The sequence below is a fragment of the Hemitrygon akajei genome, chromosome 12, assembly GCF_048418815.1.
Source record: "Hemitrygon akajei chromosome 12, sHemAka1.3, whole genome shotgun sequence".
NCBI classification, from domain to species: domain Eukaryota; kingdom Metazoa; phylum Chordata; class Chondrichthyes; order Myliobatiformes; family Dasyatidae; genus Hemitrygon; species Hemitrygon akajei.
In genome coordinates this window covers 15,365,860-15,390,390 of record NC_133135.1, presented here as the reverse complement: position 1 = coordinate 15,390,390, position 24,531 = coordinate 15,365,860, and the positions used below count along the sequence as shown (strand labels likewise).

The 24,531-nt window shown below is 43.3% G+C and overlaps 1 protein-coding gene across 1 annotated transcript in view; it reads right to left on the bottom strand.

The window, feature by feature from the left end:
- Positions 1-4,245: 4,245 nt before the first annotated feature.
- Positions 4,246-24,531, bottom strand: part of LOC140737431 (calcium-activated chloride channel regulator 1-like) — an 85,683-nt gene continuing 65,397 nt past the window's right edge. The window contains exons 13-14 of the mRNA XM_073063918.1: positions 17,661-17,885; positions 4,246-4,535 (exon numbers count right to left, since the gene is read on the bottom strand). Coding sequence (XP_072920019.1) covers positions 4,246-4,535; positions 17,661-17,885 — 515 coding nt within the window. The remainder of the gene's footprint in view (positions 4,536-17,660; positions 17,886-24,531) is intronic.

The following is a 24,531-nucleotide window of genomic DNA, read 5'->3' as shown; positions in this document are numbered from 1 at the left end:
AACTTGATGCTTTCCAAAAGCTCCAGCACATTCTCTTTCTTAATATTTACATGATCAAGTTTTTCATTCTGCTGTAAGTCATCACCACAATCACCATGATCCTTTTCCATAATGAATACTGAAGTAAAGTATTCATTGAGTACCTCTGCTATTTCCTTCGGTTCCACACACACTTTCCCACTGTCACACTTGATAGGTCCTATACTTTCACGTCTTATCCTCTTACTCTTTACATACTTGTAGAATGCCTTGGGGTTTTCCTTAATCCTGCCCGATAAGGCCTTTTTGTGGCCCCTTCTAGCTCTCCTAATTTCCTTTTTAAGCTCCTTCCTGTTAGCCTTATAATCTTTTAGATCTCTAACATTACCTAGCTCTCTGAACCTTTTGCAAACTTTCCTTTTCTTCTCAACTAGAATTATTACAGCCTTTGTACACCACAGTTCCTGTACCCTACCATAACTTCGCTGTCTCATTGGAAAGTACCTGTGCAGAACTCCACTCAAATATTCCCTGAACGTTTGCCACATTACTTCTGTACTTTTCTCTGAGAACATCTCTTTCCAATTTAAGCTTCCAATTTCCTGCCTGATAACCTCATAATTCCCCTTACTCCAATTACACACTTTTTTAACTTGTCTGTTCCTATCTCTCTCCAATGCTATTGTAAAGGAGGCAGAATTATGATCACTATCTCCAAAATGCTCTCCCACTGAGAGATCTGACAACTGACCAGGTTCATTTCCCAATACCAAATCAAGTACAGCCTCTCCTCTTGTAGGCTTATCTACATACTGTGTCAAGAAACCTTCCTGAACACACTTAACAAACTCTAGCCCATCGAAACCCCTTGCTCTAGGGAGATGCCAATCGATATTTGGGAAATTAATATCTCCCATCATGGCAACTCTGTTATTATTACATGATTCCAGGATCTGTTTCCCTATCTGCTCCTTGAAATCCCTGTTAGGCAGCCTATAAAAGACACCTAGTAAAGTTATTGACCTCTTCCTGTTCCTAACCTCCACTCACAGAGACTCCGTAGACAATCCCTCCATGACATCCAGCTTTTCTGCAGCCATGACACTGTCTCTGATCAACAGTGCCAAGCCCCCACCACTTTTGCCTCCCTCCCAGTCCTTTCTGAAACATCTAAAACCCAGCACCTGAGGTAACCAATCCTGTCCCTGAGCCATCCAAGTCTCTGTAATGGCCACCACATCATATCTCCAAATACTGATCCACACTCTAAGCTCATCTGCTTTGTTCACAACACTCTTTGCATTAAAATAGACACATCTCAAACCTTTGGACTGAGCGTGTCCCTTCTCTATCACCTGCCAATCCTCCCTCTCGCACTGTCTACAAGCTTTCTCCATTTGTGAGCTAACCTCCTTTTCCTCAGTCTCTTCAGTTTGGTTCCCATCTCCCAACAACTCTAGTTTAAACTCTTCCCAGTAGCCTTAGCAAACCTCCCCGCCAGGATGTTGGTCTCGCTGGGATTCAAGTACAACCCGTCCTTTTTGTACAGGTCACACCTGCTCTAAAAGAGGTCCCAATCATCCAGCAATATGGATCCCTGCCCCCTGCTCCAATCCCTCAGCCATGCATTTATCCTCCACTTCATTCTATTCCTATACTCATTGTCACGTGGCACAGGCGGTAATCTCAAGATTACTCCCTTTGCAGCCCTGCTTCTTAACTTCCTTCCTAACTCACTGTAGTCTTTTCTCAGGCCCTCTTCCCTTTTCCTCCCTATGTCGCTGGTACCAATATGTACCACGACCTCTGGCTGTTCTCCCCTCCACTGCAAGATATCTTGGACATGATCTGACATTCATGTTACATCCATCATACATTTGTAAACCTGCTGGCTTATCCTCAGTTCTATCGTACTGGTTCCCATCCTTCTGCCATATTAGTACAAATCATTCCCAATAGCTACAGTAAACTTGCCCACAAGAATATTTTGTGGGCCGAAGGGCCTCTATTGTGCTGTAGGTTTTCTAAGTAATATTGGTCCCGTTCAGAAGCAAGTACAACTCGTCCTTTTTGTGAAGGTGCCATCTGCCCCCGAAGTGGTCCCAATTATCCAGAAATCTGAATCCCTGCTCCCTGCTCCAATTCTTCAGCCATGCATCTATCTGCTGCTGTTGCCCATTTACTTAAGGGTTCAACATGTGCATTCAGAGATGCCCCTTCTGCACACTGCTGTGGACTCTGGAGTCCATTGTGCTGATATGAATTGCTTATCATATTGTGAGCGTATGATGGCTCTGGGCCTGTACACACCGAAATTTAGAGGAATGATTGGGAGTGGGGAGGGGGGATCTCTTTGAAATCTATCGAATGGTGAAAGGTCGAGATAGAGTAGATGTGGACTGGATGTTTCCTTTTGTGGAGGAGTCTAGGATAAGAGGATACAATCTCAGAATAGAGCGATGTTCATTTAGAATGGAGATCAGGAGTAATTTCTTTCACAGAGAGTGGTGAATCTGTGGAATTCATTACCATAGGCAGCTGTGGACGGCAGGTCATTGGGTATATTTAAGGCAGAGGTTGACTTTTACTTAAGTTAGGGCGTGAAAGGTTACGGGGAGAAGGCAGGAAAAAAGGCAGGAGAGTGAAATGCAACAGCCACAATGAAATAGCAGAGCTGATACAAAGAACCAAATAGACTAATTCTGCCCTATGTCTTTATGGTCTAAAATCCCAGGGGATCAGCAGTTTCTGAGATACTCAAGCTATCCTGTCTGGCACCAACAAGAATTCCACTGAGATCAAAGTCACTTAGATCACACTTTTTCCCCAGTCTGATGTCTGGTATGAACAACAACTGAATTTCTTGACCATGTCTGTATGTTTTTCTGCACTGAATTACTGCCATGTAAATCAATAATTAGATATTTGTATTAGTAAATAAGTGTACAGGTGCACCTAATAAAGTGGCCACTGGGTGTACTTACTGTTGTACTCATTATTACCATGTATTCTGGTTAGTCTGTTAGCGTCACGCAAGGTATTTCATGGCACCCTGGTGTCAATGACAATAAAACAATCTGAATCTGATTCATCCCTCTTCTGTGTACCCGAATTCCTCAATCCATGTCAACATACTTCCACCAATACTTGAAAGTTTCTCTACACCAGACTTTTATATAGCATAAAATAGTTATGAATAATCAGTTTATTCACACAAGGGAGACAACATTTTCAATGGAAATATTTTATTAGTGCATAGCAAAAGGAAATGCTACAGAATTAGTCCATTTTACATATTGTCCATTTCACATACATGGTTGAGCGAGCTGGGGTTTTTCAATGTGAGGTGACTTGATGAAGCTGTGTAAGATTACAGCCACTTATAGAGTAGAGAGCTAGCACTTTTTTGTCCCCCAGGGCAGAAAAGCTAATCCAAGATGGCATAATTTTAAAGTGATTGGTGGAACGTATCGGGAATATGTCAGAAGTACTTTTTTTTACATAGAGAGTGTGTGTGTGTGTGTGTGTGTGTGTGTGTGTGTGTGTGTGTGTGTGTGTGTGTGTGTGTGTGTGTGTGTGTGTGTGTGTGTGTGTGTGTGTGTGGCATGGTGATAGAGACAGATATACATTAGGGCAGGGGTTCCCAGCCTGGGGTCCACAGATCCCACAGTTAATGGTCAAGGTCCATGGCATTAAAAAAGTTGGAAACATTTAAGAGACTCTTATATGAATAAATGAAACATGGAGGGCTTTGCGGGAGAGGTGTGTTAGATTAATTTTGGAGTAGGTTAAAAGGTCGTCTCAGATTTCTAGCTGAATGGCCTGTACTGTGCTGTACTGTTCTATGCTCTACATTCTATATCTGTATTGCATACATGAATTTGCTCAGATTCAAAGAGCTGGGAACCTTGGCTTAAGCACCCTGAAGTATAACCAGTACAAATCAGTGTAAAGCCTGGAGAATTAACAAATAGTCACTGAGGGTGAACTTTGCACAGTATTCCCCCAATTGCTATAATCCTAGAATATCGATCATATATTGGAAAACTGAATTTGGATCATAATCTAATTTTCCCCCTTCTAACCCAGTCCCTAAAATGAAACCCAGTTAAATGCTCAGATCTAGGCAATTTTAATTGCAAGCAACTTCATCATTCCCTTTTTAAAATTCCTGTGTATTTTCAAGATTCACTTATTTCCTTTTCCTTAGTTGACGCCTAATGCAAAGAATGAGACCAGTAATTTTACCCAGAGCAAGTACAGATATTATTGGAATCCAGCCTTTCCATAATGAAGTTCCTCAGCCGAAAACACAAAGGAAGATACCGTGGCTATGTTTGACAGCTCAGAAGATTGATTGCTCTGGTCATATGCACGCACAGCAAAGTAGATCACTGCCCCATTTCCCATGTTTGGCTTCTCAAAGTAAACAGTTAGTGTTTCATTGGAGCCGTAAGGTTGCGGAATCATGATAGTCGTGTTAACTAGTTGAGCTTTGGTAAAATTATCTCGTAGTTGTAGCAGTTTGTCACTCATTCTCACTTCATAACGAGATGCTAAAAAAGAAGAAGATTGATTTTAATGTTATTTTATATACTCAGTGACTACTTTATCAGGTATGGGGTATTCTTCATCAGCTAATCTGTACTCTTCATACAGCAACAACTTAATCCATAAAGGTATGCAAACATGGTCAATATGTTCCATTGTTCAGACTAAACATCAGAATTGGGAGGAAATGTGATCAAAGTGACTTTGATCGTAGAATGATTGTTAGTGCTAGACAGAGTGGTTTGTGTATCTCAAATACTGTAATTTCCTGCGATCTTCACACACAACAATCCCTAGAGTTTACAGAAAAACAAAAATTACTTTAAGTGAGTGGTACCTTTATGATGAGAAAGGTCAGAGAAGAAGGCCAGACTAGCTCAAGCTGACAGGAAGGCAACGGTAACACAAATAACCATGTGTTACAACAGTGGTGAGCATCTTTGAACACACAGCATGTTGATCTTGAAATGGATGGGCGATAACAGCAGAAGACCACAAATATACACTCAGTGGCCATTTTATTAGGTCCAGGAAGTAGAGTGGTTGTGGAGAGGATGTTTCCTGTGGTGGGGGAGTCTAACATCAGAGGACACAGCCTCAGAATAGAGGGGCGTCCTTTTAGAATGGAGAAGAGGTAGAATTTCTTTAGTTAGTGAGTGGTGAATCTGTGGAATTCATCACCACAGGCAGTTGTGAAGGCCAAGTCATTGGGTATTTTTTAAAGGTAGTGGTTGATAGATTCTTGTTTAGTCAGGGCGTGAAGGGATACGGGGAGAAGGCAAGAAATTAGGGCTGAGGGGGAAAATGGATCAACCATGATGAAATGGCGGAATTGAGAAATAAACCTGGTCAAGTGTCAGCTCTCTCAGTGGGAGTGCACTTTATACATAATGATCACAATTCTGTCTCCTTTACCACAGCATTGGGAAGTGATAGGAACAGAAAAGTTAGGAAAGCGGTTAATTGGAGTAAGGGGAAATATGAGGCTATCAGGGAGGAACTTGGAAGCATAAATTGGAAACAGATTTCTCAGGGAAATGTACAGAAGCAATGTGACAAATGTTTAGGGGATATTTGTGTGAAGTTCTGCATAGGTATGTTCCAATGAGACAGGGAAGTTATGGTAGGGTACAGGAACCCTGGTGTACAAAGGCTGTTGTAAATCCAGTCATGAAGAAAAGAAGAGCTTATGAAAGGTTCAGAAAACCAGGTCATAGAACAATAGAAACATAGAAAAATAGGCCCTTCATCCCTGCATGTTGTGTCAACCCAAATAATCCTTAAAAAAACTACTAAGCCCACACTACCCAATAACCCTCCATTTTTCTTTCATCCATGTGCCTGTCCAAGAGGCTCTTAATTACCCCTAATGTTTTAGCCTCCACCACCATCCCTGGCAAGTCATTCCAGGCACTCACAATCCTCTGTGTAAAAAACTTACCCCTGATGTCTCCCCTAAACTTCCCTCCCTTAATTTTGTACAAATGCCTTCTGGTGTTTGCTATTGGTGCCCTGGGAAACAGGTACTGACTATCCACCCTATCTATGCCTCTCATAATCTTGTAGACCTCTATCAAGTCCCCTCTCATTTTTCTATGCTCCAAAGAGAAAAGACCCAGCTCTGCTAACCTTGCTTCATATAACTTGTTCTCCAAACCAGGCAACATCCTGGTAAATCTCCTCTGCACCCTCTCCATAGCTTCCACATCCTTCCTATAATGAGGTGACCAGAATTGAACACAAAACTCTAAGTGTGGTCTCACCAGAGATTTGTAGAGTTGCAACATGACCTCTCTACTCTTGAACTCAATCTCCCTGTTAATGAAGCCTAGCATCCCATAGGCCTTCTTAACTACCCTATCAACCTGTGCAGCGACCTTGAGGGATGTATGGATTTAAACCCCAAGGTCCTTTTGTTCATCCACACTCTTAAGTAACTGACCATTAATCCTGTACTCAGTCTTCTGGTTTGTCCTTCCAAAATGCATCACCTCACACTTGTCTAGATTGAACTCCATCTGCCATTTTTCTGCTCCACTCTGCAGCCTGTCTATATCCTCTTGTAACATTCGACAACCTACAGCTCCATCCACAACCCTCCAATCTTCATGTCATCTGCAAACTTACTCACCTATCCTTCCACCTCTGCATCCAGGTCATTTATAAAAATCACAAATAGCCCTGCAGCACACCACTAGTCACCGACCTCCAGGCAGAGTACTTTCTTTCCACAACTACCCTCTGCTTTCTTCCTTTAAGTCATGATAGGAATCTAGAAGATTATAAGGCTAGCAGGAAGGAGGTTAAGAACAAAATTAGGAGAATCAGAAGGGACCCTGAGAAGGCCTTGGTGGACAGGATTAAGGAAAATCCCAAGGCATTCTACAAACATGTGAAGAGCAAGAGGATAAGACGTGAGAGAATAGGACCAACCAGGTGTGACAGGGGAAAAGTGTGTATGGAACTGGAGGCGAGAGCAGGGGTACTTAATGAATACTTTGCTTCAGTAGGATAGGATAGGATAGGATAGGCATCCATCAGTCTCAAGAGACCATGGAGTTGTGCCTTTGAAAAATCTAATCACGTTGGTCTTCAGCGTCGATTGTGACTGAAGAGGACCAGCAGGGAGTGACAGTCCTTGCCGCATATAGCGCGAGTGTGATGAGTGTACTGTAGGTCCACCACTTGACGTTTCTGCTTTCTGCATATGCCCCTCTCCTCAGCCATCCACCTCAGCTTCTCTTCACCTCTTTTGAGACCTTGGTGGAGTACCTGCCTCCATCTGCCGTGATATCTGCTAGGTCTTCCCAACTATCCACGCTGATCTCCAGGTCTTTCAGGTCTCTCTTGCATACATCCTTGATGCGCAGATGGGGCCGTCCAGTTGGTCGATTGCCAGAGGCCAACTCTCCATAAAGGATGTCTTTTGGTATTCTTCCATCCTCCATCCTGTGGGCATGCCCCAGCCACCACAGTCTACGCTGTCTCAGAAGTGTCTGCATGCTAGGCAGCACGACTTGTTCAAGGACACTGTTGTTGGTAACTTTGTCCCTCCATGAGATCCGGAGGATGCATCTGAGACAGTGCAGGTGAAAGGTGTTCAGCCTCTTTTCTTGCTGAGCATACAGGGTCCACGTCTCACTTCCATAGAGGAGGGTGCTGAGAACACAAGCTCTGTAGACCTGCATCTTGGTGTGCTTGAACAGCATGCTGTTGTTCCATACTCTCTTGGTGAGTCTAGACAGAGTGATGGCAGCTTTCCCTATCCTTTTGTTGAGTTCAGGCTCCAGAGACGGTGTCTGTGATGGTCAATCCCAGGTAAGTGAACTCATGAACAACCTCAAGGGTGTAGTTGTTGATGCTGATTGCCGGAGGGTGAGTGACATTCTGTCCTAGGACATTTATTTTCTTCAGGCTTATTGTGAGACCAAAGGCCTTGCTTGCCTGAGAGAAGCGGTCCATCAGTCTTTGGAGCTCTTCGTCTGAGTGAGTTGCCACAGCAACATCATCCGCAAACAGCATGTCACGGATTAGGCCTTTTCGCACCTTCGACTTGACCTTGAGTCTTGCGAGATTGAACAGTTTCCCGTCGGATCTTGTGTGCAGGTAAACTCCCTCTGTTGAATTCCCAAAGGCTTGTTTCAGGAGTACTGCAAAAAAGTTCCCGAAGAGAGTTGGGGCAAGTACATATCCTTGCTTGACTCCGCTTTTGATGCTGAAGGCCTCTGAAGTTGATCCATCAAACTGGACTGTGCCTTTCATGTCATCATGAAAGGATTGAATCAGCTTTAGCAGCCTCAGGGGACAGCCAATTTTGTGGAGGACCGGGAAGAGCCCGCTTCTGCTGACCATGTCAAACGCCTTGGTGAGGTCGATGAAGGCGACGTACAAGGGCTTCTTCTACTCTCTGCACTTTTCCTGATGCTGTCTCCAGGAGAAGATAATGTCGGTGGTTGATCTTTCAGCACGGAACCCACACTGTGATTCTGTGTAGATCCTCTTGCTGACCTCTTGAAACCTTCCTAGGATGAAACAAGCAAACAGTTTTCCAGTGATGTTAAGGAGTGAAATGCCACGGTAATTATTCCAGTCACTTCATTCTCTCTTGTTTTTGTACAGAGTTACAATGTTAGCATCTCGCATATCCTGTGGAACCTCTCCTTCCTGCCAGCACTGACAAAGTAGTCCGTGAAGGGGTTCCAAAAGTGTGCCCCTGGCGCACTTGATGACTTCTGATGGTATGCCGTCCTGACCTGGGGCTTTACCCACAGCAAGATTGTTGGTAGCATTCCTGAGCTCATCCACTGTGTTCTTCATCCAGCTCCTCCATGGCTGCCAGTTGCTCGATGGCATCGAGGGCAGTGTCTGCCAATGTGTTCTCGCGGGCATACAGTTCAGAGTAATGTTCCACCCAGCGCTCCATCTGTTTGGCCTTGTCTGTGATGATGTCACCTAACTTGGATTTCAGAGGAGTTGTCTTGTGCTGTGTGGGACCGATTGCTTTTTTGATGCCTTCATACGTTCCTCTGAGGTGACCTAAACTGGCGTGTGTTTGGATCTTGCTGCACAGGCGGAGCCAGTAATCATTAGCACATCCCCTGGCTGTTCACTGAACTTCAGCTCTGGCTGCTTTCAGCGCTTGCTTGGCGGTCTCACAGGGGGAGCGCTTGTATTCCACGAAGGCAGCACATTTCTTTTCAACAACCGGGATCATCACATCGGAGGGCTCCACAAACCAGTCATTTGTTTTTCCAGCCTTTCTCCTGAAAACTGACAATGCTGTATCATGTATTGTTTCCCTTAGGTGATGCCATGTGGAGGTAATGTCTGCTCCAGTAGGTCTGCTGTGAAGAGACCTTGGTTTGGTGTTGGGAAAATGAATGAAAATGGACAGCAAACACGAGGAAATCTGCAGATGCTGGAAATTCAAACAACACACACAAAATGCTGGTGGAACACAGCAGGCCTCCCAGAACTCTGCACTTACCACAACCCTGTGCATCACCAACACCTTCTTCCAAACAAAACCACAGCACAGAGTCTCTTGGAGACACCCACGCTCCAAGCACTGGCACCAGCTCGACTTGGTGGTCTCCAGACGAGAAAACCTAAATAACGTCCTCTTGACAGAGTGCTGATTGTGATACAGACCATTTACTCGTGTGCTCCAAAATCAAGCTGAGACCCAAAAAGCTTCATCACTCTAACCCTCCTGGGAAGCCCCACATCGATGGCAGCAAGGCAGTGCATTCACAAAAGACTGAGTTGTTTCGTGACTCCCTTGAGAAGTCTCTTCACAGCAAACCTACTGCAGCAGACATTACCTCCAGGCATCACCTTTGCTTCAATATTCACTGTGGAAAAGGATCTTGGTGATTGTACAGATGACTTACAGCTAATTGAAATGCTTGAGAAGATAGACATTAAGAAAGAGGATGTGTTGGAGCTTCTGGAAAGTATCAAGTTGCATGAAACACTAGGACTGGACAGGATGTACCCCAGGTTACTGTGGGAGGTAGAGTCTCAGCAAGATCATTGCTGAGATTCTGACAATGATCTTTGAATCATCAATGGGGACGGGAGAGGTTCCGGAGCATTGGAGAGTTGCGGATGTTGTTCCCTTATTCAAGAAAGGGTGTAGAGATAGCCAAGAAAATTATAGACCAGTGAGTCTTACTTTGGTGGTTGGTAAGTTGATGGAGAATATCCTGAGAGGCAGAATTTATGAACATTTGGAGAGGCATAATATGATTAGGAATTGTCAGCATGGCTTTGTCAAAGACAGGTCGTGTCTTACGAGTCTGATTGAATTTTTTGAGGATGTGACTAAACACATTGATGAAGGTAGAGCAATAGATGTGGTGTATATGAATTTCAGCAAGACCTCTGACAAGATACCCCGTGCAAGGCTTATTGAGAAGGTAAGGAGGCATGAAATCCAAGGGGACATTGCTTTGTGGATCCGGAACCGGCTTGCTCACAGAAGGCAAAGAGTGGTTGTAGACGGGTCATATTCTACATGGAGGCTGGTGACCAGTGGCTCAGGGATCTGTTCTGGAACCCCTACTCTTGGTGATTTTTATAAATGACCTGGATGAGGAAGTGGAGGGATGGATTAGTAAATTTGCTGATGACACAAAGGTTGAGGGTGTTGTGGATAGTGTGGAGGGCTGTCAGAGTTTACAGTGGGACATCGATAGGATGCAAAACTGGGCTGAGAAGTGGATGATGGAGTTATGATAGGATCCTATGATAGGATGAATTCCTGACCTTACAATCTACCTCATTATGTCCTTGCACCACATTGTCTACCTTACCTACTGCCTGTTATGCTGCTGTTTAGGGCAGCAATGAAGGTCCTCCATCTCTATCTGTATAGATGGATTCCTCATTGTTGTTTCTATAACAATTATTTTTTGACCAGTCAGAACCCCCAAACCTGGAGGACTGGTGGGGCACTCTTAGTCTGGCCTCTACATTTTGACCTGTTTGGCATGGATGACCTTACCAAGAGCTAAAGCACAAGGCCCTGACTCCAGCCAACATAGTGTTCCGGGTCGCTGAGGAACACAAGCATCCAAACACTACGATAAGGTCTTGGAGGATATTAGCTATCTGCACAGCACTTTCTCTGTAGCTGTAACACTTCATTCTGCATTCTATTATTGTTTTCCCTTGTACTACTTTTCAGAATTAGAATCTGGTTTTTATCACTGGCGTAGTATGCTATAAAATTTGTTGCCTTGTGGCAGCAGTACAGGGCAATACATAAAATATACTACAATTATGATAAGAAATAGAGCATATATAAAATAATTCAATAACCTTTGCAAAAAAGAGAACAAAAATAGTGAGGTGGTGTTCATATGTTCATTGTCCATTCAGAAATCTGATGGCCAAGGGAAGGAAACTTTCCTAATGCACTGAGTGTGGATTTTCAGGTTCCTGTACTTCCACTCTGATAGCAGTATTGAGAAGAGGACATGTCCTGGATGGTGGGGGTCCTTAATACCAGTGGTACTTTTCTTGCTTGTGTTAAATCTGCCTCATTCACCTGTAAAGTTATCCACCTTAAGGATGGTACAGCAGCATAGTGGTTAGTGCAGTCGTAATTATCAATCAGGGTCCAAATCGCATTGCTGTCTGTAAGGAGTTCGTATGTTTTCCCCATGACTGCAAGGTCCTATTCTAGTTGTGCCAAATTCCTCCCACGACAGTTAAATGTGAGAACCCCAAAATCCCCCCCAAGTTCCCTCCTCCCATGCGTAAGCAGCAGCAAGCAATGATTCCCCTCCCCCACACCAGCAAAAAAAGGCACATCGGTACCATCACCAAGCCCAAGCGTGTGGTAACTGATAGCAAAGAACAGGCAAAGTTACCCCAAATGCTTTGCATTTCATCTGACATTCGACAAACCACAGGTTCTCTCTTTTCCTGGCAAGGGGGAGGGAGAGTTGTGGGCATGTTTCTGGTATGTTGTTGCCAAAAGCATGGCCAACAAAAAGCGACACTTGCTGGTTGTTCCCAGCGCAATTTTCTGCTGTGTGTTGGTTGTTGATACAAAATGACTCGTTTCACTGTACGTTTCCATGTTTCAATGTACATGTGACAAATAAAGCTGATCTCTTTAATGCTAACTCATTCAAGGCAGAGCTTGTGAGGGATAATGGTGCCTAACGGCGACTCCTTTGCTTGCATCTTTGGAAACAGCTCTATTTCCACCTTTAATATCTTTATTTTTCCCTTTCAGTGTGCTTATGAAGACCCTGACCTGGAGTTACATGCAGGCTTTGGTTCTTTGCAGGAATGAGACCCATTCTTGGGGTTCCGCATGCCAAGGGTTTGGCCTGAGAGTCTCGATCGTGTCATTGGGGTTCTGGAGACGGGTGGATCGAGGGTTGGTGTCATGGTAGGAGACTCGTGTGTCATTGGGGAGGTTGGAAAATCTTTCACTGTGGGTCCGAAGACCCGAGGTCTTTGCGATCTTCAGACACAGAGCTCGAGAAAAGCGATGAAACGGACTTAACATCGTAAACCAGCGGGTTCTTGTTATGTCTCCCGCTCACTGTGAAAATGGGGAACACCTCCCTCTGCCTTGCAAGGAAAAGAAAGAACCTGTGGTTTATTGAATGTCAGATGAAATGCGAAGCCTTTGGGGTAACTTTGCCTGTTCTTTGCTATCAGTTAGCACACACTTGGGCTTGGTGATGGTACCGATGTCCCTTTTTTTGCTGGTGTGGGGGGGGGGGGAATCATTGCTTGCTGCTGCTTACGCACGGGAGGAGGGAACTTGGGGAGGATTTTGGAGTTCTCACATTTAACTGTCGTTCATTCTGTGGAGCACTTCTCTGCTTCAATTGCTGTTTGTGAAGAAAAAGCATTTCAGGATGTATATAGTATACATTTCTCTGACATTAAACTTGACCTTTGAACCTTTTCTCTTTCCACAGAACCTACCTGTTATTAGCCCTCAATCATCAGGCTTTTGAACCAGATGGTGTAGCTTCACTCATCTTTACTTGCTCCATCTCCAAACTGTTTTCACAACCTATGGACTCACTTTTATTTATTACTATTGTTTCTTTTTTTTCTAAACGCATCTCAAATCTCAATCTGACCAACAACTCTAACCCCAATTGTAATCCCAGCATCAACCCTAACCCTAATCCTAATCCTATCCCCAGTCCCAATCCTAACCTCAATACCAACCCTAACCTGAAATTTAACCATAGATTCTGATCTACCAAAGCAAAGGATAGGTTCAAACTTTAAAGGGTCTGAGAGAGGAAATGAGGAAGATACTGCTTATCATAATAAGAGTGTCAGTAACTGAAAGCTCAAGTTTAAATTAATTGACAAAAGACTTAGTAATGTGCAGGGTTAGTATTCTGATGGGATGTGAAGAGGAAGAACTATAATGGGCACTTATAAACACAAGAAAATCTGCAGAGGGTGGAAATCCAAGCAACATATACAAAATGCTGGGGAAATTCAGCAGGCCAGGCAGCATCTATGGAAATAAATAAACGGTCGACGTTTCAGGCTGAGACCCTTCATCATGACTTCCTTTCGAGTCCTGATGAAGGGTCTTGGCCCGAAACGTTGACTCTTTACTTTTTTCAATGGACGCTGCCCGGCTTGCTGAGTTCCTCCAGCAATTTGTGCGTGCTGATTATAAGGGGAACTGCTGAGATCTGAAGAGAAGGTGGAAGCAAGTTCAGCAGCAGCTTTCAAAAAGATTGGGACTGCAGAGCGATGAGAAAGATCAGAAACCAATAGGATGAATGGATAGTCCTTGTACAATACAGACCGACAAGGCCCAGCTGATTTTATATGTAGATTCACAGATTCAATGATAAAATGGGAAAGAAAGAAAGAAAGAAGATCTCATTATCTAAATAGTTAGCAATAGTTTCCAATGAAAGGTCAGATAAAACTGGCCAAAAATTCAATTTTAGTGGAATGTGCATTATTAAACACAATAATGTAAATCTTTCTATCTCACAAACTTCTTTATTATGTACTCCATTACATCTTCTTTGATCATAAAATTTTAGACATAGAAGCAGAATTAGGCCATTCAGCCCATCAAATCTGCTCCACCATTCCATCATGACCGCTTTATTATCCCTTTCAGTTCCATTCTCCTGCCTTCTCCCTGTAACCTTTCATGCCCTGACTAATCAATAACCCATCAACCTCTGCTTTATGTCTACCCGGTGATTTGGGCTCCACAGCCATTTGTGGCAATGAATTCCAGAGATTCACCACCTTCAAGTTAAAATAAGGCATGATGAAGACTTAGCATCAAATAACACTTAACAATGCTTATGCAAATGCTTATGCTTTATAGCTGCAGAGAAATGTGTGTACGTGTGTGTGTGCACACGCATTTGAATGTGCCTGTGCATATGTACATGCGTGTGTGTGTGTGTGTGTGTGTGTGCGCGTGTGTGTGTGTGTGTGTGTGTCTGCCTGTTTGTCTGTGAGTGATACCTGTAACCAAACCTAATCAAGAATGCAACTCCTTTAACCTAAGCCAGCATTAAACTCAACATTGACTAAAAATTGACTTGAAAAACAGTTTCGTCATGGGAACTTGAAAAACAAACTGTGATCAGAACATTCTGTGAAAGGAGTCCTTTAGAATCAGAATCAGGTTTACGTTCACTGACATATATCTTGAAATTTGTTGTTTTGCAGCAGCAATGCGGTGAATGGGGCCTCCAGGGAGGGGTAGCAGCTCAGGTGAAGGGGCTTGTCATATCCAGTCCAGGGCAGCTCAGTCACCTTTGGGTCCCACTGGACAGTGGCCACAGCTCGGTACACTACTTCAACAGGTGGGCTATACCAGGTGAGGGTAGCCAGCAGTCTCATACACTGGTGAGATAGGAACATGCCTGTCCTAGCATGCAAAGTCAGCTCCAGCGGACTGGGTGGATGAGACCTACAGTGAGATCCAATGGCCAGGAAGGTGCTACTGTAACACTCCACGGAGCGTGAACGGCCTGACAAAGCACAGAAGACATCATGGTCATCCTCTGCAACTACGGAAGACCCCAGTTTGTGACACTTGTTTGTACCACTGGACCTGGACTTCTGAGGTCGAGCGAGTGGAACTGTCCAAGTAGAACAGTTTTTTCACTTTAAAAATTCTCCCACACAGGTTTCCTGTCATCATTGGACACAATGGCCACCTACCGCAGTGCAATGCAATAAAATTACTATGAGCTACAAGATAAAGAAATAGTGCAGAAGGCCAGGTTCATGGGTCAATGGACCATTTAGGTATCTGATTCATACATATTGCAGACAGTTTACTTACCTGCTCTCTCCTCCCATCTTCTGTGTTATGTCTGCCCAAACAATTTTCAAGTCAACAGATGCATTTAAATGATCACTAAGGTAAAAAGTTCTTTAGATGCTGATGTGCTCAGTGATCTTCTCAAAACAATAAAATGAAAAAAAGCATGAATTTCAGTAGGGAATATCAAAGAAGATGGGTTTGCCAGCATTTGGTTTTTGGATATTATTATTTAGAAAATGGAACTAGATTAGATGGATCTTGGCTGGCATGGAGGAGAAGGGCAGAATGGCCTATCTCCCTGTTGTACTGCTCTGTGACTATCACTCTATAAAAAGGAATGTTTCAGAGCAACTTACAAGGGAACTGCAGACAGAACTGTTCACCTTTACGGATAGGAGCTGGCTATCCATGCAAGTGATCACAGGGTGATCTGTAATCAGAATTGGAGTTCAAGAAATATACATGTGTCATAACTCCAGTAACTGTTTAGATCTGAAGCTTTGTAAGATTGTCAGAATGCAGACGTTGTGTCAGTGTGTAGTATTTTGTATCATACACTCAATGGGCAGAATGTACACACTCAGTGAGCACTTCATTAGGAACAGCTGTACTCCTGCTCATTAATGCAAACATCTAATCAGTCAATTGTGTGGCAGCAAGTCAATGCATAAAAGCATGCAGATAGAGTTAAGAAGTTCAGTTGTCATTCAGACCAAACATCAGAATGGGGAGGAAATGTGATCTAAGTGATTTTCACCGTGGAATGATTATTAGTGCCAGATGGATGATTTGAGCATCTCAGAAACTGCTGATCTCCAGGATTTTCATGCAAAGCAGCCTCTAGAATTTATACAGACTGCACATAATTCAAAAAGAATGAGTGGCAACTCTGTGAACAGAGATGTCTTGTTAATGAGTGAGGTCAGATGAAACGGGCCAGACTAGTTCAAGCTGACAGTAGGTTAAATAATCACACGACAATAGTGATGAGCAGAAGAGCATCTCTGAACACACAACACATTGAACCTCGATGTGGATGGGCTACAGCAACAGAAGACCATGGACATGCACTCTATGGCCACTTTATTAGGTACAGGAAGTAACTTAATAAAGTGGCCACTTCATGTTTAATTCTTTTGTAACTTCTTTCAATAGTTTATTTAATATGTATTGCTTTAAGGTCCGTTAAGATTGTATAGCTAGGAATGGTCATGGGAACAAACTCCTGCTGCCTATTAAATGCTCCCAGTGGTGAGTGCCTCAAATAGTCTCTGACAACCAAGTCCAGCTTCTGGCCTTCATGTGTGGCTTAGCTACCAAGCCCAGCGGGAGCATTTCTACTGACAGAAGGGGCAAAGGCAGGTTATTAGTGCCTTAAAACCAGGGAAATGGGGCTTGTCAGCCACGGTTGACAGCTCTGCTAGAAGAAGGAAAACTCTGATCTCAAACTTCCGCTGCTTTGCAGCAATACCCACTCATGGGGAAGGCTTTGGGAGTAAACACTGAGGGAAAAATCCAGAACTGGAATCTCTAAGGCAGTCCTACATTGAGCTCAATACTGACTGGCGACTCCTGCAATGCTTCTGGTACTAAACTGTATCTGCCGTTCCTTTGTGTTTATCAGGTACATGGAGAGGGGGAGTTTCTTTTTATAGGCATCTGTTAGTTTAGAGAGACCATGGATTTGTGCCTTGGTAAGTTTCCAGGGCGCAGGCCTGGGCAGGGTTGTATGGGAGACTGGCAGTTGCCCAAGCTGCAAGTCTCCCCTCTCCACGCTACCGATGTTGTCCAAGGGAAGGGCAAGGGCCGACACAGCTCTGCACTGGTTTCATCGCACAGCAATGTGTGGTTAAGTGCCTTGCTCAAGGACACAACACGCTGCCTTAGCTGAGGCTCGAACTAGCGGCCTTTAGATCACTAGACCATCGCCTAAACCACTTGGCCACACACCAACACAGACGGGGAGTTTGTAACATGGGTAACAGCTTGTTCTCCATATTGTACTGTCCAGACTTGTGTATCTAAACCACTAAGATGCAATATCCATGGCCAACTCTGACTGACGGAGGCCCTCAGTCATAGTGCTTTATATTGTAATATTCATGTATTAACAATGCTTTATATTATATTAGTTTTAATAACCTTCTAAAAATAACTCTGCATTGTCCCTTTGTGTCTTGACTTGATTTAATCCACCCAGATGTTTTAGGATCAAATCAGGTATACAATATGTGACAGCTATCTGCATGTCCATGCAGGTTGTCAAAATTCAAACCCAGAAAGCAAAATTATTTTTAAGTAACTTCAGCCTGGCCAGTGTTACCTGATCCACGGTCATAGTCTCCTCCTGGTGCCGTCCATTCCAGTTGAATGTTATTCTCAAGTAATGTTCCTTGAAGGTCTGTGATTTTACTTGGTGGGAAGTCAATAATGGGTGCGACGGGAAGCGAAATTGATCCTCCTGCTTGAACCCTGTTGAAGTCTCCTATTTCGCTATCATAAACTTCTTCAGAAATGTCAGGTTCTAATGAATTCATTTCAATATTTCCTAAATGGAGAAAAGGATATGCATATTTATTTCCTGACCTAGTGGGTTTAAATGCCTCACAACATTAAATTTCTAGCTGTTGAAATTTCAGAGGACCTGTCCTGGGCCCAGCGTGTAAGTGCAATTACGAAGAAAGCATGGCACCGCCTCTACTCCCTTAGCCGTTTGTGGAAATTCCACATGACAGCTAAAGTCTGACAAACTTTGTAGGGCAGAGTATATTGACTGGTGGCATCACAGTCTGGTATGGAAACACCAGTGCCCTTGAATGGAAAATCCTACAAAGAGTGGTGGATATGGCCCAGTCCATCATGGGTAAATCCCTCCCAACCATTGAGCTCTGTTACATGAAACTCTGTAACAGGAAAGCAGCATCCATCATCAGGGACCCCCACCAGCCAGGACATTAGAAATAGAATCAGAATCAGGTTTAATATCATTAGCATATGTCATGAAATTTGTTAACTTCGTGGCAGCAGTACAATGCAATACATGATACTACAGAAAGATTGTGAAATACAGTATATGTATATGTATATATATATATATATATATAAATAGTTAAATTAAATAGATAGTACCAAAACAGAAATAAAAAAAGTAGTGAGATAGTGTTCATGGGTTCAATGTCCATTCAGAATTGGAAGACAGAAAAGAAGCTGTTCATGAATTGTTGAGTGTGTACCTTTAGGCTTCTGTCCCTTCTTCCAGATGGTAGTAATGAGAAGAGGGCGTGTCCTGGGTGGTGGAGGTCCTTAATGGTGGACTTCACCATCTTCGTGATGGACATACTCTCTTCTCACAGCTGCCATCAGAAAGAATGTACACGAGCCTCAGGACTCACACTATCAGATTCAGGAACAGTTATAACCCATCAACCATCAGGCTGTTGAACCAAAGGGGATAACTTCACTCAACTTCACTTTCCCACCATTGAAATATTCTCACAATCAATGGCCATACACAACGACTCTTCATCTCATGTTCTTGATAATTATTTTTTATCAATTAATGTATTATTTTTGTATTTGCAGAGTTTTTTGTCTTCTGCACTCTGGTTGTACTCCCTAGTTAGGCAGTGTTTCATTGATTCTGTGATGGTTTTATTCTCTAGATTTATTGAGTATACCCACAAGAAAATGAATCTCAGGATTGTATATGGTGATGTATACTTAAATAATAAAATTTACTTTGAACTTTGATAATTAGAATCAGAATCAGATTTAATATCATTGACTTACATGTTGAGAAATGAGTTGTGTTGCAGCAGCATAACAATGCAAAGGTGTAAATTTACTATAAATAACAAAAATAAATGTGGAAACCATAGAAAGGGTGCAGAGGAGATTTACAAGGATGTTGCCTGGATTGGCGAGCATGCCTTATGAGAATAGGTTGAGTGAACTCAACCTTTTTACCTTGGAGCGACGGAGGATGAGAGATGACCTGATAGAGGTGTATAAGATGATGAGAGGCATTGATCACGTGATAGTCAGACCAGGGCTGGAATGGCTAGTATTAGAGGACACAGTTTTAAGGTGCCCTCTAGTACTCTAGAGGAGAAGTTAGGGGTAAGATTTTTTACGCAGAGAGTGGTATGTGTGTGGAATGGGCTGCCGGCGGCAGCGGTGGTTACGATAGGGTCTTTTAAGAGACTCATGGACAGGTACATGGAGATCAGAAAAACAGAGGGCTATGGGTAACCCTGTGTAATTTCTAAGGTAAGGACATGTTTGGCACAGCTTTGTGGGCCGAAGGGCCTGTATTGTGCTGTAGGTTTTCTATGTTTCTATGTTTCTAAAGTAAAAATGCATAGAAACGGAATAATGAGGTAGTGTTCATGGACAGTTCAGAGATCTTATGACAGAGGGAAAGAAGCTTTTCCTCAATCATTGAGTGTGTATCTTCATGCTCCTATGCCTCCTCCCAGATGGTAATAACACGAAGAGAGCTTGTTCTGAATCATGTGGGTCCTTAATGATGGATACCACATCTTGAGGCAGCACCTCTAGAAGATGTACTGGTTAGTGGGGAGCATATGCCTAAGACAGAGCCGGCTGAGTCTACAACCCTTTGTAACCTCTTGCAATCTCATACATCATGATGCACCATCAATAACTCACGCCGAGACTTAGGAAGTGAGATATCGGCTTTTATTGACTGAAGAACAACACTACATCCTGGGGAAAATGAGGGAGAGCAGCAGGCCACAGTCGCCTTTATACAGGGGTCTGTGGGAGGAGCCACAGGGGCAGTCAGCAGGGTCTTGGGAGGAGCCACAGGAGCAGTCAGACAGGTATATCTAGTTCACCACACATCAGCAATGCAATTTCCATCCAGACAACTGATTGAGTAATTCTCTGAGAAAGCAAGCCAGGTATTGAGACCACAGAATTTCCTGGAGGCCAAACATTTTAATTCCCATTCTGACATTTCATTCCATGGCTTCCTATTGTGCCAAATGAGGCCATGCTCAGGGTGGAATAGCAACACCTTGTATTCCATCTGGGTACCCTCCAATCAGATGGGATGAATATCAATTTCTCCTAATTAAAAAAATCCCCCCCTTCTTTTATTCCCCTCTCTGTAATTTTACCTCTTTTTACCTACTTAATGCTTTCCCCTGGGTCCCCTCATCCTTCTCTTTCCCCTATGGTCCCTTTACACTCCTATCAGATTCCTTCTTCTCCAACCCTTTAACTTTCTTACCCACCTGGGTTCACCTACCATCATCGAGGATATTTCCTTCCATTCCCCTGCCTTTTTATTCTGGTGCCTTTTCATTCCCAGAGAAAGGTCTTGGCCAAAAATGTTGGCTTTTTATTCATTTCTATAAATGTTGCTTGACTGCTGAATTCTTCCAGCATTTGGTGTGTGTTGCTCTGGATTCCAGCATCTGCAGATTTTCTCATGTTTATGAATGTAATTAATTTTTATTATGTGTAACTCTCCTAGAGCCTGTCATAGAGTTATAGAGAAGTACAGCACAGAAAAGGGTCCTTCGACGCAATTAGTCCATGCCGAAAACCATTTAAACTGGCTACTCCCATTACGAATGAAGGGAGCAAAGTCGCCCCCCCCCTTTTTGAGAATCGAAAAATCGCTATTATTTCGGGTCTGATACCCAGGAAATGAGAGAGATACACATCATGTCAGTAATGAGAGAGAGAGAGAGAGACGTAGGATCACAGCAAAGGCAGTTGTTATAGACAACACAGAATACACAACAAGGTGGAATGTCTCCGATTGACAAAGAGAGGGATTACTGCTATTGTCTCTTGAAGGAGGAATTGGGTATTGAGTACTGTACTATTCATTGAAACCCCTCAGGGGACAACCAGAGTGGTCTGGTTGAGGGATTGCTTCATCCCAACCTGATTGACATCTGAGACCCCGTGAGTGAGGATAAAAGTCGGGTCTGGGAAACACCCCTCAGACACACCAGGAGAAACGTACGAGACCGGTGGGGGGCTTGTGTGTGTGTCCATCCTTGCCTGGGTGGCGAGTCCTCCACGGAACGGTCTAGCTAAAGGACGGATACGGATCAAGATCGTAACAAGGAAAGTCGGCAAGTTTTTCTCTTTCTCTCTCTCTCTCCAACAATTGCAACACAGCGATCAACAACGGCTGCAGCCTATATGAACTGAAATGAACTTTAGATTTCCATCGGACAATTCATGATCCCCTAGACAACGATAGAGCTTATTTCTTGTTGATTATTATTATACCCGCACTTTTAGGTTTAGTATTGATGACATATATTATCTGTATATTTGCATTGATATTATTTTTGTGTATTTTTACTAATAAATACTGTTAAAAATAGTATCATCAGACTTCAACGGCTACTCCTATCTTTGCTGGTAAGACTCCCAGTTACGGGGTTCATAACACTCCCAACAACCTACACCTACACAGCCCTCCATACCCCTGCTATCCATGTACTTACCCAAACTTTTCTTAAACATTGAAATCGATGTCACCTGGGCCACTTGTGCTGGCAGCTCAGTCTACGCCCTCACAACCCTCTGAGAGAAGAGGTTTCCCCTCATGTTCCACTTAAACTTCTTACCTTCCATCCTAAAGCCATGACCTCTGATTGTAGTTCCATGCAACCTCAGTGGAAAAAGCTTGTTTGTATTTACCTTATCTATACCCCTCATAATTATGTGTACCTCCTCTCCTTTCAGCCTTCTGTGTTCTAAAGAATAAAGTCCTAAACTATTCAATCTCTCCTTATAACTCAGGTCCTCAAGACCCGGCAACATCCTTTTAAAATTTCTCTGCACTCCTTCAACCTTGTTTATATCTTTCCTGGAAGTAGTGACCAAAACTGGACTCAATACTCCAAATTAGGCCTCACTTAATCTTAAATGACTTCAACATCGCATCTCACCTCCTGTACTCAAAGCATTGGCCTTCATAAATCAATGTGCCAAAAGCATTCTTTATGACCCTATCTACCTGTGACCTGTATTCCCACATTCCTTTGTTCTACCACACTCCTCAGTACACTACAGTTCACTGTGCTGATCTACTCTGGATGGTCCTACCAAAGTGTAAAACCTTGCACGCGTCTGCAGTAAATTCCATCTGCCATTTTTCAGCCCATTTTCCCAGCTGGTGCAGATCTCTCTGCAACCCATGATACCCTTCCTCACTGACCACTGCTCCCCCTATCTTGATGTCATGCACAAATTTCCTGATCCAGTTAGCCACATTATCATCCAGATCATTGGTATAGATAACAAACAACAAAGGAACCAACACCAATCCCTGTGGCACACCGCTAGTCACAGAACTCCAGTTAGAGAGGCAACCCTCTACTACCACTCTCTGGCTTCTCCCACAAAGCCAATGTCTGAATGTCAAGCGACTGAATGTTCTTGACCAGCCTCCTATGCGGGACCTTGTCAAATGCTTTTCTAAAGTCCATGTGGACACATCCACTGCCTTGCATTCATCCACTTCCCTGGTAACTTCCTCAAAAAACTCTATAAGATTGGTTAGAAATGACCTACCATTCACAAAACCATGCAAACTATCCTCAATCAGTTCACTTTTATCCAAATACTTTTATATCCAGTCCTTTAGAATACCCCCAATAACTTTCCCACAACTGATGTTAGACTCACTGGCCTATAACTTCCTGGTTTATGTTTAGAGACTTTAGTAAACAGTGGAACAACATTGGCTATCCTCCAATCTACTGATTCCTCTCCTGTAACTAAGGATTTTTTAAATACCTCTGCTAGGGCCCCAGCAATTTCTGCACACCTCCTGTTGGTTCCAAGGGAACTCCTTGTTAGGCCCTGGGGATTTATCCATCCTGATTTGCCTCAGGGTAGCAAACACATCCTCCTCAGTAGTCTATGCAGGGTCCATGAAGTTGATGCCACTTTGCTTCACTGCTTTGGACTCTGTATCCATAGAGGAGATGGGAACCAAGATGATGGAGCTGAGGATGAACCAGCATGTTTACAGGTAGATGATGGATGTAACATGAATGTAGGGAAGGAGAATCCAATGATTAGGTACAAATGCAGACAAAGCAAAGAGTTAAATTGTACCACAGAGGGATATTTCAAGAGGGCGAAGAATGTGCATAGCATTTGGAATAAGGTGGACGGGACGAGCCAGTGGTGCAATTAGAGACTGGCTGGCATGACGTTGTGTGCATCACTGAGTCGTGGCTGATAAAGGGAATAGTTAGAAGATTAACATCAAAAGATAGACTTTGTATTGAAAGGACAGGCAGGAAGGCATAGATGTTGCTATGGCTCTGTTGGTAAGAGTCGGAATTACATCTTTAGAAAGAGGTGACAGAGGGTCAGAGAATGTTGCACCTTTTTAGGTGGAGTTAAGAAACTGCAAAGATCAAAAATTCATTATGGGAATCATATAGGCCTCCGATTAGTAGCCAAGGTGTAGGGTTAAGATTGCAAAGGGAGCTCGAAAAGGCATATAATAAGGGCGATGAAACAATTGTAATGGGTGTCTTCAATATGCAGGGGGATTGGGAAAATCCGGTTGGTGTTGGATCGCAAGAGAGGGATCCTGTCGAATACCTATGAGATAGCTTTTTAGAATGGCTTGTTCTTGAGCCTACTGGGAGAAAAGCTATCTTAGATTGGGTGTTGTGTAATTACCTGGATCTTATTAGGGAGCTTAAAATAAAGGAACCCTTAGGAGATAGTGATCGTAATATGATTGAATTCATACTGCAAATTGAGAGGGAGAACCACACATCAGATGTATCCATATTGCAATGGAATAAAATAAATTACAGAGGCATGAGGGAGGAGCTTGCCCAGGTGGATTGGAGGAGGATACTGGTGGGGATGACAGCAGAGCAGAGATGGCTGATGCTTCTGAGAATAGTTCACAAGGCTGCTGAAGTTTCTGGGAATAGTTCACAAAGCGCTGGATGTGTCCCACAGAAGAAGTTGTTCTCAAATGGCAGGGCTAGGCAACCAGGGCTGACAAGAGAAGTTTAAGACTGCATCAAAACCAAGGAAAGGGCATATAAGGTTGCAAAATTGAGTGGGAAGTTGGATGATTGGGAATCTTTTCAAACCTAACAAAAGACAACTAAAAAAGTTGTAAGAAGGGAAAAGATGAAATTTGAGGGCAAGCCAGCCAATAA